At 44.8% G+C, this 14,065-nt stretch overlaps 1 protein-coding gene across 1 annotated transcript in view; it reads left to right on the plus strand.

Annotated features, from left to right (window-relative positions):
• Positions 1-1,925: 1,925 nt before the first annotated feature.
• The window catches only part of LOC149346986 (sodium-coupled monocarboxylate transporter 1-like), a 33,356-nt gene continuing 21,216 nt past the window's right edge, over positions 1,926-14,065 (plus strand). Inside the window, exons 1-5 of the mRNA XM_089585477.1 lie at positions 1,926-2,036; positions 4,764-5,018; positions 6,951-7,016; positions 7,564-7,615; positions 13,897-13,964. Of these exons, the coding sequence (XP_089441603.1) occupies positions 1,926-2,036; positions 4,764-5,018; positions 6,951-7,016; positions 7,564-7,615; positions 13,897-13,964 (552 nt within the window). The remainder of the gene's footprint in view (positions 2,037-4,763; positions 5,019-6,950; positions 7,017-7,563; positions 7,616-13,896; positions 13,965-14,065) is intronic.

A 14,065-nucleotide genomic window follows, 5' to 3' on the forward strand; every position in this document is an offset into this window, starting at 1 on the left:
TCAATGTAAAAGAACCAGAGTGTCGAATCATGCAAAACTAGGAAGATTAAGAGGGAATCGTTCTATAATGAATCAAGAGGAAGTGCCTGTTCGTTCTTTCCGCGTACTGTTGTAGATTGGAATAAACTCGATGAGACTGTTCCAGCTTGTATGCAATAAACAGGAACGCAGAAATAAGTAGCTTTAATCGAGAGAGAAAAAAATTCAGGGCACATCAGGGTAGAAAATTAACCATGAAACTGGCTCATGTGGAGTCTCTGGTAAATCTGTAGAAACGATTGAACATAATATAGTTGCGTGTGATTGTATTCATCCGGATGTCGATACAGGAACAGCCACTCTTCCTGCGGCCCTACAGTATAAAGTTAACAAGGGCCATGTGAATGAATCCATGTTAGACTCGAGCAGGAACAGAACAGGACCATTGTCTGTCTAGGTGAGCATATATGAGCACCGATGCAGTTTGGGTGCTGTTATTGGTTTGATGCCTAACTGATTTTAACTTCGCATTCCTTAAATTTTAGAAGTGGCTATACGGAAGATATTAGTGATTAATCAATGCGAACTATTTAATGTAAGCAATTCAAAATGATTCCTGGTGCTACTGCGCCTTTTTAAACCACTCTCTCCAAAGGCTATTGCAAATAAAATAAGGTGAGCGGTAGGCTTAAGAAAAATAAGATGCAGTCCGTTCTCATATTCTATAATCCTTAGCACATGCTTTTCCCTACATTTATACCGGCAGACTAACCTTGCGGCTGGTGGAAAGACGGGCAAGTAACAGGCGGCTATTATCGATGTATTCTGTCCTCGTTTCTCAAGGCGCTAACTTTATGTTCAGTTGCTTTACGTTTCTTACATAACTTCCCATCGGGTGCAGTAGCAGCGTAATAGCCAATTACGGAAGAGCTCAAAGAGAAGCACCAAAATTCTTTTTCCTCAAAATCCGGGCGCTGAAGATACTTTCACATGAATCCTTCCCGTATATTTTAATCGCCTGTCACTGCAACGCGCCATTACTTTCAAAATGTGACGCGCGTGAGAGGCTTGGGCGATCCCCTAACAGCGGTATCCCTCCTGATAACATCCGACACAGACTTACTGCGGGATCGGCCTCATATTGGCGCTGGGGGCATCGGTATAGTGAAAGCAACACCTGTCTCTGAGTAAGAGCCATTCTCTGAATGTTGCGGCTTCCCGTCGTTCTGCGGTTCGAGAAAGTGCGCTGTTCCAGCTGCAGTTCCTAGCATTGATCTAATAGAACTGAATTATTTTTTGCTCCGTTCTTCTTTTCACACGAAGCGGAAATAGAGTAGAAATAAAGGCGGGTTTTTATTTTTGAGCAGTTTGAACTGCTACAAGCCAGGCACAACTGCACAACTGCAGCTGCCCTGGTGCGACGAAGCTGCCGCACCGAGTGCGATCCTGGGCATACCTGAAGCGTGTGCTGCATCAACTCTCCGTGGTTGGTTAACCCTTGCTAAACAGGGTCGTTCAAGAACATTACCGGTAACAAGAGCATTAACGGAGAAGCAAAAGCAGGGACATACTGGACAAAGGATTACGCTGCATCTCGAGACCCAACAGGCAGGTAGGCCCCCTCTAAGATGTAAAAAGGATAACTACCAGCACACCTATCCCAAACAAACCCAGGGGAAGCATCTCACTATTAATGGCACCAGGCGTTCGGAACGCTATTAGAAAAGACCGAGTAAATGTGACCTCTAAAATGCCTCGCTCATTTCGTTAGGAATATATGGCAGAGATTGGTGCGCATTGCTTGCCTGTTTAGATCATCGTTTGAACGAAGGAAATTAAAAATGGTAATGATACAGCAGATACGCTTTCGTAGATACGTTATCGGATACGCTTGCTTAAGAAGTGACTACATATCAATGCAGCCGCCCTCATCCAAGAGGAAACACATGACTGTCTCGAAGAGTCTCGACGCTGCGGACTGCGCCGTGTTCGGCGTGCTCACCACCTTGGGGTACCTAGTGGGCCTCTACTTCTCCGTGGCTCGTCGCTGGAGGAAGGTGAGCTTTAATACGCCGACGACGGCTGCCGTAGTCCGGCTGTCCTGAGTAAGTGAAACAAAATGTTCGCAGTGAAAGCAGTATGTTGAAATATTTTAAGAAAATATGTAAGAGGCGAAAGTGCTCCTAAAGGTATAATGGCCATCGGGATCCAGAAGAGCATCTCCTGAGTGGTCTGTGCGAACTCGCGGTTCTCTCTGGGTACGATGGTTAGTTTCGATTTAATTGCTAAGCAGACTTAAGCACAATTCATATTTCGGCGGAGGTGCTACCTTATGTTTGGTAGCGAACGCACAAAAAATTATTTTTCGAAACACTGCACTAAATGACACGTATTTCGACATGGTAGGACGAGGGAATATGGATGGGGTCTTGGAAACACAAAGTGAAAAAAGGGAAGGGGAAAGCCTCAGGGTGCTGGCGAACATTTCTACAAGAGGACTTGTCTTCGTGTGGGCAAAGCGTTCATCAACAGTGGGCTAGCTTAAATAGGGCCTTCACTTTGCATGAGGAGGAAGGCCTGGTGAGGGGAGGAGTGTGTGAAGAGTGAAGGGTGTTATGATGGGGAGGGTGGATCTTGTCCAGGCATGACAGCTGCTAAAGAGAATTGACGTTAAGACGATTTAAGAGAAGTACCTATACGAAAACGAGTGATCTTTCCTAAACGTTGACAAGCTCCTTGATGCTTCCATCTATTTCATTCAATTTTTATCTGTATTTCGACATGGCCATTTAACGGTTGTAACAGATATCGACGCCGGTAATATTATTTTTTTCTGATTTTTAGCGTTACGTGAACAATTTAAAATAGACATCTGGTACCCTAATTTTCAGGTATACATGTGACAGATCCTCCTGTTGCGCGGCCGCGGTCTGCGTCCACTGTGACACCTTGTACAAAATGTTGTACGTTCCTGCAAGAAAACAACCATTGGAGATTTGTTTTGTGAACCCAGTTTTCTTCATACCTGCTCGGGTTCCGTATGCAGAAAAAAATAATTGAGCCACAGGCGAGCGGCGCCTGAAGCGGTCAAAGGGTCATGGAGGCTTATAGGTTATATTCGCTCTGTAGCGCTAGCGCCGTCCTGTAGAAACGAGAATAATCAATGGGATAGGGGCAAATTTTAATCCCTACACTGAACATAAAAAGCCTAAAAAATACTGCCCACCGGTCATTACACCAAATAATGTATTAACTTGGCAATGGACAACGATAGCATGATACCAGTCTATTGCCAATTGTTTTTGGTAACATGAGCCTTGGTACAAATAGAAGTTAATCTTATTCACTATATTCTAGTAGAGCTACCCGATATATTTACATTCTCGACTTAGAGCTGGGTAGAATTTAATGCTGAGCATTTCTATCACTAGAAATACGATAAAGGTTTAAGTGAAAGATTCTGCAGTATACATCAGAATGCCAAAAAGGGAAATTACCGAAAGTCTAGCGTGATTCTGGATTATTCTTGTCAGCCTGATTGAAATACCGGAAACAAATAAAAATTCCGCTTACGTGCTCAAAAGCGAACCGCAGCATAAACCTGGAAGTAGCGGCCATCTTATTGAAGGCAGACGGGGAATTTCCAGAGCTGATGCCCGTTAGTAGTGTATACATTTATTTTCATCCATTGTGGTGGCCTTTTTTTGCGGCTGTGAAGAAAAAAACGCCATCCTAAACGACGTGCATATAGAGAGGACGAAGGAACTAAGACAGGACAGGCGCTTCCTTTCTTCGTTCTTTCTTTCTTGCTGTCTTTCTTCGTTCCTTCTGTTATTCAACGCTAAGCCTCTCTGTCAGAAAGAAGACACACATGAAACAGGAGAATGTAAAATGTAAGGGTAGTGACTGTTTACAAGGCATGTACAAAGACACGCATTCGCTTAAATTCACGCACAAGGGAAAGATGCGCAACCTGCATCTGGATAATTGTCAAATAGGAAACCACAACTCGAGAGTTGAATCCTGGGAAAAAACGTTAGAGATCACTGCGGCGACCCGCATTGGAAGAATGCGAAAGCATTGACGCCTCCTCGGCACTCGTCGCTTCTCTTTTTTTCACTTTAGACTGTTTGCCTCCCTTATTGCCTCTTTTTCTCTCTTTTGTCTGTTTGCCTCTCTTTTTACTTCTTCCAGTTTTGACGTCTACCCCTATCTGACGCCCTCACACTATACGCACGTCCGGGGCTATTTTGACGTCTAAGTGACATTTTGACCTATAATTAATTAACTAATTATTCCAGGTCAATCAAACTTGGTCTAGAAAGACATTTTACCATCCTGTGTCACGACGTGGTGTTTTTCCCCCGCAACTTCTACGTCTAGTACGGTTTTCACGTCTTCGCGCTATATCGACGTCCGATCCTAATTTGGCGCCTAAGTGATATTTCTGGCTTGAAATAAGTAACTAATTACTCCGTGTCGACCCAATTTTAACTTGCACCATGCTCGCATCATCCTCTATCAATTGCAATCATTCTTTTTCGCTTAACTCTCGCACGAACGGAGAAGTCATTGGTTGGTTAGTTTTGGTTTTTGTGAAAGGAAATGGCGCAGTATGTGTTTCACATATCTCGGTGTACACCTTAACTGCGCCTTAAGGGAAGGGAGGAAGGAGGGAGTGAAAGAAGACAGGAAGGAAGCCGACACGCTTTACGGACACGAAATCGTCGGCATAGACAAGTTATGCTTTCCCATTAATAAAAGAACTCGATGCCGAAACCCAGGCTTCGCCCGGTGATGGGACCAGCCCCGAGATGGAGGCTTTTCTGGGCGGCCGCACACTACCGGCGTCAGCGCTCACCGTCTCCGTCCTGGCGTCTTCGGTGAGCGGAATGGCCGTGGTGGCCTTCATGGCCCACTACTACGGCCACGGCTTCCACTTAAATTGGTGGATGGCTATGCTGCCGGTGTCAGCACTGATCACGTCAACGACACTGGTTCCGCTCCTGTACAGGCTACGCGTGGCGTCCATTTTCCAGGTGAGCATATATGGCGAATTTCTCCTCCTGAGCTGCACGTGCTGTTAAGATCAGTACAAAGGGGAACAGTCACCTCGCTGTATAGAGACGATTTTTTTTTCACATTTGTGCCGATGTAGGAAGCGAAACAAAGAGACCGGCATTTAGATGAAACCTACTTGTCAAGAAAGCAAGAACAATATTTTAAAAGCGTTAGATCTTACTCATCAGGTTTAGAGATCTCGTGGGGTCTGCTACCACCCTGAGATCACAGCGCCATCTCTGGCAGCAACTAGAAAACAACACATCTCGCATTAAGACCCGTGGTGCCATCTACAATAGCACTGTAGAAACAACGACCTGCCGCGTGCCAATGATGATGTCATGGTCCAATATAGTGGATTCAGTGATCACAGGGCGGTGTTAGGGCTGATTAAGAAGAGCCGAGAAGAATGTGAATCCATTGATGATGACGAAAGTGTTATGGAGAAGACGGGAAGACAGTTCGTCTAACGAATCAAGTGAAGAATTTGATGAAGGTGCCAGTGAAGATGTTAAGTAGTGATTTATGTGATAGTTGGTTGCAATATGTACAAGTGAAATGTTTGTGAGTGTGTTTATTATATGGGGAAATAAACGTACAAATTCGTATTTCCATTGGTGTACCTCCCTTTAATCTCATTCACATCAACCTACCGCTCGTTACTTCAGCGTGTTCCGGACGGTGTAACTTGGAACCATTGAGAACTACCACACCTTCGTATATTGTCTAATTCATAAAGGTGGATACGAGAAGGCGCTACGTAAATCAGAGTAGACTGTTTTGTACCTGGTAAAGAACTCAGTAAAAACCCTTGCATCAAATACGCTGTACCAGCGAAGTACCCGAAAAAGACGCTCTGTAAATCTCATCTGTCCGGCTTGTTTCTCACTCCAGGATCCTGTATCAGCTAAAGAGACTTCACTAGATTTGTGATTTATAAATTACATTCTTCCCGCCTCTTTGAGCCAAACCATTAACCGCTTTTGCGACTTATGCTTGCGCCAAAGCACCCTCCATATTCTTTGCATCACATCTCCGCTAAAACTGCTATAGTTTTATTCGGATTTCAATTGTGAGATGCCAACTGCAGGTTGCCAGCGTTCATTGCTTTAAGAAAATTCCCGAGACCACGAACTTATGGAATGCATGCAACGGTGCTAGGTTTTTGTTCCTACATTCCCTCTTACATTACATAAATAGTCTAAGGCATCCTATGCTGTTAACTGCCCATTTCAAAGTGACTGTTTTCGCGAACTTGTTCGCCACTGCAAAGAAACCACCCTCAGACTTTGGCTGCGGAGGGCGCTTGGTAAGAGAGTTGGTAGTCTAGCGTTCCTGTATGATCTAGATTCATTATTGAAAGCGTAAAGCCGAACGACAGAATTGCCAAAGGTAATTGTATTGAAACCTAGGCACATACTGCGTGATAAAACTTCCCTGCTAATCAGGCTTCTCGATCCCTTTCGTATGACTTTTTTTGTCATAAAGTGCACACACCGTTTGCTTTCTCTGCGTTGCCTTTGTTCCAACTAACGGCTTCTTGAAGGATGCAAGCTGAGCGTTTGTAATATTTCTGCCAGTGCTGCTGCATTAACCAAGGGCACAAGTGGACAGTTGTTTTGCATTCAAAACTCCGGTTATGCTTCCTTACCTTGTGTCAGGTGCATCTTAACAGATCCGAGTTTAAGCTCTAACTTCCGCGTTCATGTACAAATGATGGTACCTTTGCCTTGCTAAATTCTGTTAAGGTTTAGTTATTTCGTCGACGTGTATTACTCTACTCACTCTTCCACTAATTGCTTGCTAATGCTGCTGTGTGCGGCAGCGTTTATAGGTAGTCAAGCATGCACACTACCTTTTACACTATATATGAATGCATATCTTTACTTATTTTTTTTCATGAATTCAAGTACTTGCGGATGCGTTTCGACAACAAGGTCGGCGTCACGGCTTGCATCGTCTACTTCGTTTTCAGTGTAAGCAGTACAGTTGAAACTTTTTCTTAACGTTTAAAAACAATCTGGGAGTGATTTTACCTCTCACTAATATTCCAGACCTAAAGCAATGACAATACAACATAGCCACATTAGCTGATCACCCAGCCCTGCTTTATAGCGTTTAGACAAACGGTAACATCAAAGTTTGCTGATGCCTTTCGTTCGTGTTCCTTGTCTATAGAGAAATAGCTTAAGAACTAAGTGCCACACAAACGTGCTATCCACTTTGTTGCATTGTTTAGTCAGTTTTTTTCCCATATCTTGAATCACATCTTTATTAACCTGGGTGAAGGAATGCTTTAAGTGAAAGAAATGAATACTACAATGCGTTAGCACTACAACAGTGCGAATCATGGTACTTGTCAAGTTGAGTAAGCACCAGCTTCAGGGACTCTTAAATGTCTTGGTATGAGAAGCATAAAACTTCACGCGCTATGTGGCCAATTCTCTGGTCACATCTGCTTTTCCATCTTATAATTTGAGAGGAAGGTTGGTTGTTTGACAATTCCTTTCTACTAAAACGCAGCAAACCCTCGGCGCAGTGGCCATCTACAGCGCAGCAATAGGGATCTCAACGAGTACGTATTTCAGTCCTGTTTTGGACTAAGTGAAGCAAGTAGGGATAGCTGCTTTAAGCTCATTTAGCGCAATTAGCCCTCAATGAATGAACTCGTGCTACTGAGCATGAAAAGTCTCAAAATGTGAAAAAGCTCTCATTCAACGATTACTTTTCAAATACCTTGCATATTGAAGGAAGGAATGCTAAAGCAGAAATATATGTTCAGTCAGTTATTTTCGGCGAAGACAACCTTCACTAATACTGGTGTTTATTCTCCTTAAGATTGCTCGCGCCGAAGGAGAGAGGCTATTCATTCTATATCTACCTCCGTTCTCGCCCTCCACTATATTTAGTAGCAACGCATGCAGCTGTTGGTCTCAGCAGCGCTGATTGTGGCATGCTTTCGTGTCACACTGACTTGTCGCTCAAAGCTTCAACACTCTTTCTGAGCATACGCTGTAAGTCAACCAAAGCTAGTACGCAGCGAAGGCCTAACTCCAGTTTTTATGCGATGCCGGACGGACGCCTACCTTTTAATCAAATTCTTGAGATGTGCGCATGTAATACGCCATCAGCTATTCACACCAGACCTGTCTGGTCGTTTGTCCGTCAGACATGTGTTAATATAAGGTTCTATATGCGTGCTAGTTAATTAGTGCATGAACAAGTGGAATATGGCTTTCACACCTGTTTCACGGATGCTTGTTCAGGCCATCTATGACGTTTGTCTTAACGCTTGTGTAAGTGGACATGTTCATTACATCTTGGCCACGGGCTGACGGCCATCTAGCGCGACCAAGAACTCACTTTGAAACACTTTTTGCCGGTGAATAAATGTTTTCCAATCCAATCCAAATGGACACATCACACATCTTGCATTTTGTTGTCAACTCCTATCTTCACTCGTACCCTTTCTGTGTCCTCTCTCTCCATCAGCACGGTACTAACAGTTTTCTCGGCCTTCCTGTCGTCAAACATTTCTCTCAATATTCTTGTCTTGCGCCTAAATTTTCCAACACCATGGATTATGTAGCAGCCAATAGCAAATGCAGAGCCAATTCTCCGCCCTGTTCTGCCGTTGCAGCCGTACGTGAATCGCCGGCGCCTTTGCCATTGTCCACTAGGTAACTGTGGTCGCCAACGTGACAAGTAAAAAGCAGTGCAAAGTGGTAAACTGTTCTTAAGCAAAACAAAAGCTGAAAACTTAAGCTAAATGGTCTGCTCACGGAAACATTACATAATAATAATGGGACACGCAATATCTCGAAGACACCCCCGTCGTAGTGCGCCCCAGAATTTAATTCTGTTGTTGTGTGGACCCCCAATTTTACGACTAATGTTGATTGGTGTTTTCAGACACAAGAACACAGCAGGGCGAAATCAATCATGGAAACATGCAGCATAGAACCTGCAAATGAGAAGGATTGCTTAGTTCACACTACAGAAGCGCATTTAGCTTCATTTCTGTATTCCGCGGATACCCACGGTGACCACCGCTCGTACAATGTAAGCTGCTAAACAAATGTTCCTGCTAATGGGTGAGAACCAATTAATAGTTACTGATCTGGACGCGTTTTATAAAGTATTCATGGTTGGTTTGCCTTGGTTGACACACTTGTTCCGTGAGTGCCAATCAGGACTAGACAACGCATTCTCATCGCTTACGAGACTTCTAGGGCCCGCTCGAAACGATAGCCTACGTTAGTCGGCTTTTGCATGGATCGTGAATTACTCATCATCGTTGAAAAATCTCTACGAAAGCCTGGGGAGATTGGCAAATAGAGCCAACTAATGACGCAGCATTGCGATTGAAAGCGTTCTAGTCGCGTACGTGGGTCACTGCGCACAGAACAGCACACAGGAACACATTGCCAAGAACCGGAAAGGAAAGGATCTGGCAAGCAACTGTGTGCAGGTTCTTTGAGCTGTGAGTGGCGTATGAAAATCAATTCGTTATCAAGGGGTAACCAAGTCAAATACAATTACAGATTTATATCTGATATTTCCTGTTCTAAACATATCACCAAAGAAATGCAGAGGAAAATGTCTCTGTTCCAACCAATCAGAAACGTTCACGTTCATCGCGTTGAGTTTAAGAGCAGTGATTTTATTCTCTCAGAAACGAGAAAACCTGCACAGCTATAAACTGCATTATTCCAAGAAAAGTCTTCGTGGCTTGATCACAGGTAGAATATTAAGCTTACACACGTGTTTTGCTCTCTCCTTCTGACTTTATCAAAGGATTAATAGGACATGCAACAAGCTCTGTGCTTCATGGTTGCCATAAAGTTTTCGCTTCATTTTATTTTCCTCCTTATCTGAACTCGCTTTATCCACTCAAGAGGTTCATTACGTTACAACCATCGTTTCCAGCATCCTATCAAATAAAGGACGTTATCCTCATTACTGCAGCTTCGTACATCTACTTCAGATATATACCCTATAGGCTGTGCGGAAGCAATGCACGTTAAATAACCCCACAAGGTTGAAATTATTCCGCAACCCTCCGCTTCGGCGACTACATCACTCTCTCATTTTACCATTCTTTGATCTCTCCCCATACGTCACAGTTCTGGGTGTCGCAGTTACCTCGAATCAATTTTCCTCAACCCCCCCCCCCCCCCCCTGAAAATGACATGGTCTCTTTCTGAATGAAGCATGCAGTGAAATTAAAACGTCCTGCGGCAGAACAGTGCACAGGAAAAATGCGTATTTGTGACAGGTTCGCAAGGACATGTAAACGGCAGTGCTGCCACAATAATGTAATTTGAAAGTCCACTTTTATTTTTAGATACACGAATTGGCGTACGAGAAACTTTCCCCCTGCAGAAACGCGATGGCCCTGCCCGTATAGAATCTTGATAATTAAATCTACAGCACCCCTCTACCGGGTTGGTTTGGTTTGGTTTATTGGGGCTTAAGGTCCCAAAGCAACTCAGGCTATGAGGGACGCCGTACTGAAGGGCTCCGGCAATTTCGTCCACCTGGGGTTCTTTAACGTGTGCTGACATCGCACAGCACACGGGCCTCTAGAATTTCGCCTCCAGCGAAATTCGGCCGCCGCGGCCGGGATCGAACCCGCGTCTTTCGGGTCAGCAGCCGAGCGCCGTCACCACTGAGCCACCACGGCGGGTCCTCTGCCGGGTAAACAAGCCGTGAATAAGGCAGGCGTCAGCCGTAAAGTCCGAGCCATGAAGGTGAAGTGCAGACGCAGTGAGCGGGAGGTGGCCCTTACAAAAATTTTAGACAGTCTATAGACTGTATAATTTATAGGCACAAGTCTATGCACAGACTCTATACAGGCAAATCCTAGAGAACAGTCTATAATAGAAATGCTATAGACACTCTATAGACAATCTAAATTGATGGCCATACACTTTTAATCGACTTTTATCTATACACAATCTATAGGCTACAGATACACAAAATAAATAGATCTATAGGAAGGCAATAGAGTCTATAAGAGCTCTAGAGACTGTCAATAGACCATTTTTATAAGGGGGGCACGGCATCGTTTCTGTTGCTCCGCACTTCGAGCGAAAATTTCGCCAGTTCCTGCCTTAACTGTTTTCCTTCTTCCAAAGAGCAACTTGTTTTAATATATTGCTTCCAGCTTGATAAGTCACCAATGCCGCTGCTTTGTCCTGTGCACAGTTTGAATTGCTGTTCCTATATTAAGCACGCGCGTCAGCGAAAACACTGCTCTTCTGTGTTTTGGGCATTGTAGCGCTGCGAGCTAACGTGCACTGTTTTTGGACTTTTATTCGACGGATGTGCAACTCAAAGCGCTCGAGTTTCTGACAGAACCGCGCTGCCTGCAGCTGCCCTGCGATTGCGGTGCACAGCCCTGTAACCTATATTACGAGACGCCGTGTCAAGGACGACTAGCATGGCTGACTGAAAGGAAAACGTAAAAGCACGAACGAATGAAATAGGATGGCGGCATCGGCATATACCATATCTTTTTAACGAAGGCAGCAGCGCACAGTTGGAAGACTTTTTGGCGTACTTGTTTTGGTGTATCATGACGTAAAAAGAACTGACTTGGCTCAACTTTGATTTACTAGACATGAAAATCTCCGGCTCTCGGGTCTATTTTCGTCTGCGTACTAGCCTTGCACGAGCTAAATGCTGTCACATTTGAAGTGCCTAATGGAATTTGTTTGTTTTTTGATGGCGTGCCGCTGATACCATGAGGCACTGTGCAACTATCTGGGATACTAGTTTAGCCGAAAATAACAATTCACACTGCACGAAACTCACATCTGCAGACATTGATAACCAAAAACAAAGCACTGCAATTAAAAAACTCACCCCTTAAGCGGCAGTGGGAGAAAATACTTATCAAAAAAGTGAGAGAAAATACCTGTAAAAAAAGTTAGTTAGAACTAAAGAAAGATCCCGAGCAAGTTATTACAACAAAAAAGTAGGGTTAAAAATGAACGGCCAAGTTTCAGTTGAACATTTTTAGGCGGTAAATCAGTTCCAGCTCATTGGTCTACATAAAAACACAGAAAACGCAAAAAAAAAGATCTTTTCGTGTGTCGCAACGTATGTCCAACTTTTTATTGCCACTTATCATTGTAGTTTTCGTTCGTTCGTGCTCAAGGCCGCAGGAACGGGCGTTATCATTTTTGTTGGGGACGCGAAAAGCGACCCGACTAATCTCGATTGATCACAGCCATGAAGAACTGCATCTACGTTTTTCCAGATTACTGTAGTTAATTTTGACCGGTTATCTCGAAGTTTCCTTGCCGGCTTTAAATTGAACGATGCCGCGAGCAGCGGGCATTCGTAGTTCGACGACTGACGAGCACGTTTGTTGCTTACGCCGCTGCCGTGCTGTTTAATTAGCTCTTTTGAGGACGCATGTCAGCCCAAATAAAGAGCATTGTTTGCAAGTCATAAAAAAATTGATAATGCTCGTTCCTGCGGCCTTGAGCGCGAACGAACGAATACTGCAATGATACGTGGCAAAATCCGTGGTGTGGTATTTAGAAACAATAAATACACAGGTGCGGTGATCACTAAATAAAACACGCACCCTAAGCGAAAAGTTGCAGGGGACAATTAAGGTCCGCCTTAGGGGTATCAGGTGGAAGCTTCACTAGGTTAATGGCCGCATATGCACAATTGGTCATTGTCTACTAAGCACTCATGCATCCCTGGGAGTTCCTATACCATTCCTGCGCAGTGGTGCAGTGGCTAAGCAATGCGCCACTTCCCTGCGATCGAAGGTGCCGCCATCTGTGGGGGCTTGTGCGACCCACTTTGCTCTTCGGAGCCAACCTCTCGTGACCAGTCATTAATTCAACAGCTACCCGCTACGGTTCGCAGTTTGCTCACAACCCGATGTGCAGGTTGTGATGAAGCCACAAGATTAGGTGACATGCATGCCAACCGCGTGCTGCACTGCCTGTTCTAGTACATTGTAATGCCGCTGAGTAAATACAAATAGCCGCAGTCTCCAGTAAATGGTTGGACGAATTCGCGTGTGAGGGAAAGAATACTGTGTATCACTGTCCGGATTATGCTTCCGGCTCGTATTCGGTTGCGCAAGTAAGCTTGCCTTCACCAGACGGTCGAGACAGGGGCATATTGCGCATTTCCCAGAGCAAACAGTTTTGTACACACATAGTGCGTACTACATCACCACTGAGCCACCGCGGCGGCAGAAAAGGAATGTTGTACGTACTACACACATAGTACGTACTACATTCCTTTTCTGCCGCCGCGGTAGCTCAGTGGTTATGGTGCTCGGCTGCTGACCCGAAAGACGCGGGTTCGATCCCGGCGGCCGCGGCGGTTGAATTTCTTTGGAGGAGAAATTCTAGAGGCCTGTGTATTGTGCGATGTCAGTGCACGTCAAAGAACCCCAGGTTGTCGAAATTTCCGGAGCCCTCCACTACGGCGTCTCTCATACCCTGAGTCGCTTTGGGACGTTAAACCTCAATAAACCGACCAACCGCATTCCTTTCCTCCCCTCAGTCCTGCTATAGAAGTCCATTCCTGGTGAGTGCGAAAGTGACGACGACTCCAAACACGCTAAGTCGGATGAACTAGGATGAGACCTTTAGCACTCTAATTACCGGCCAGTACTTGTTCGCAAGCACACCGATGCACGTGGAATCACGTGCGTCAATATGGCGAGCTTCGGTGCTTTTGCAGTTCAAATGACCACGTTATTCTTGAGGGCGCAATGTGTGCTATTATAATCCGCCTTTAGTGATAGCCCCTTCGTGGTCAACCGACCATCGTCTAATTACATTCACCGATTCTTTTCATTCTTCTTTCTTTCAGTGTTTCCAGTGCCGCTCCTGTACTCGAACATTGCCATTGGTCTGGCAGGGACAGTTTACACCGCTTTGGTAACGACGGTTTTGTCTCTCTTTGACTCCTGAGGTTCCGTCATACAAGAAGTGGAGAGAAATGCGTAAATGTACGACCATTCTGGGGTACACCCCGAGTG

This window comes from Amblyomma mixtum, chromosome 4 (assembly GCF_055824585.1).
Source record: "Amblyomma mixtum isolate Tamu chromosome 4, ASM5582458v1, whole genome shotgun sequence".
Taxonomy (NCBI): Eukaryota; Metazoa; Arthropoda; class Arachnida; order Ixodida; family Ixodidae; genus Amblyomma; species Amblyomma mixtum.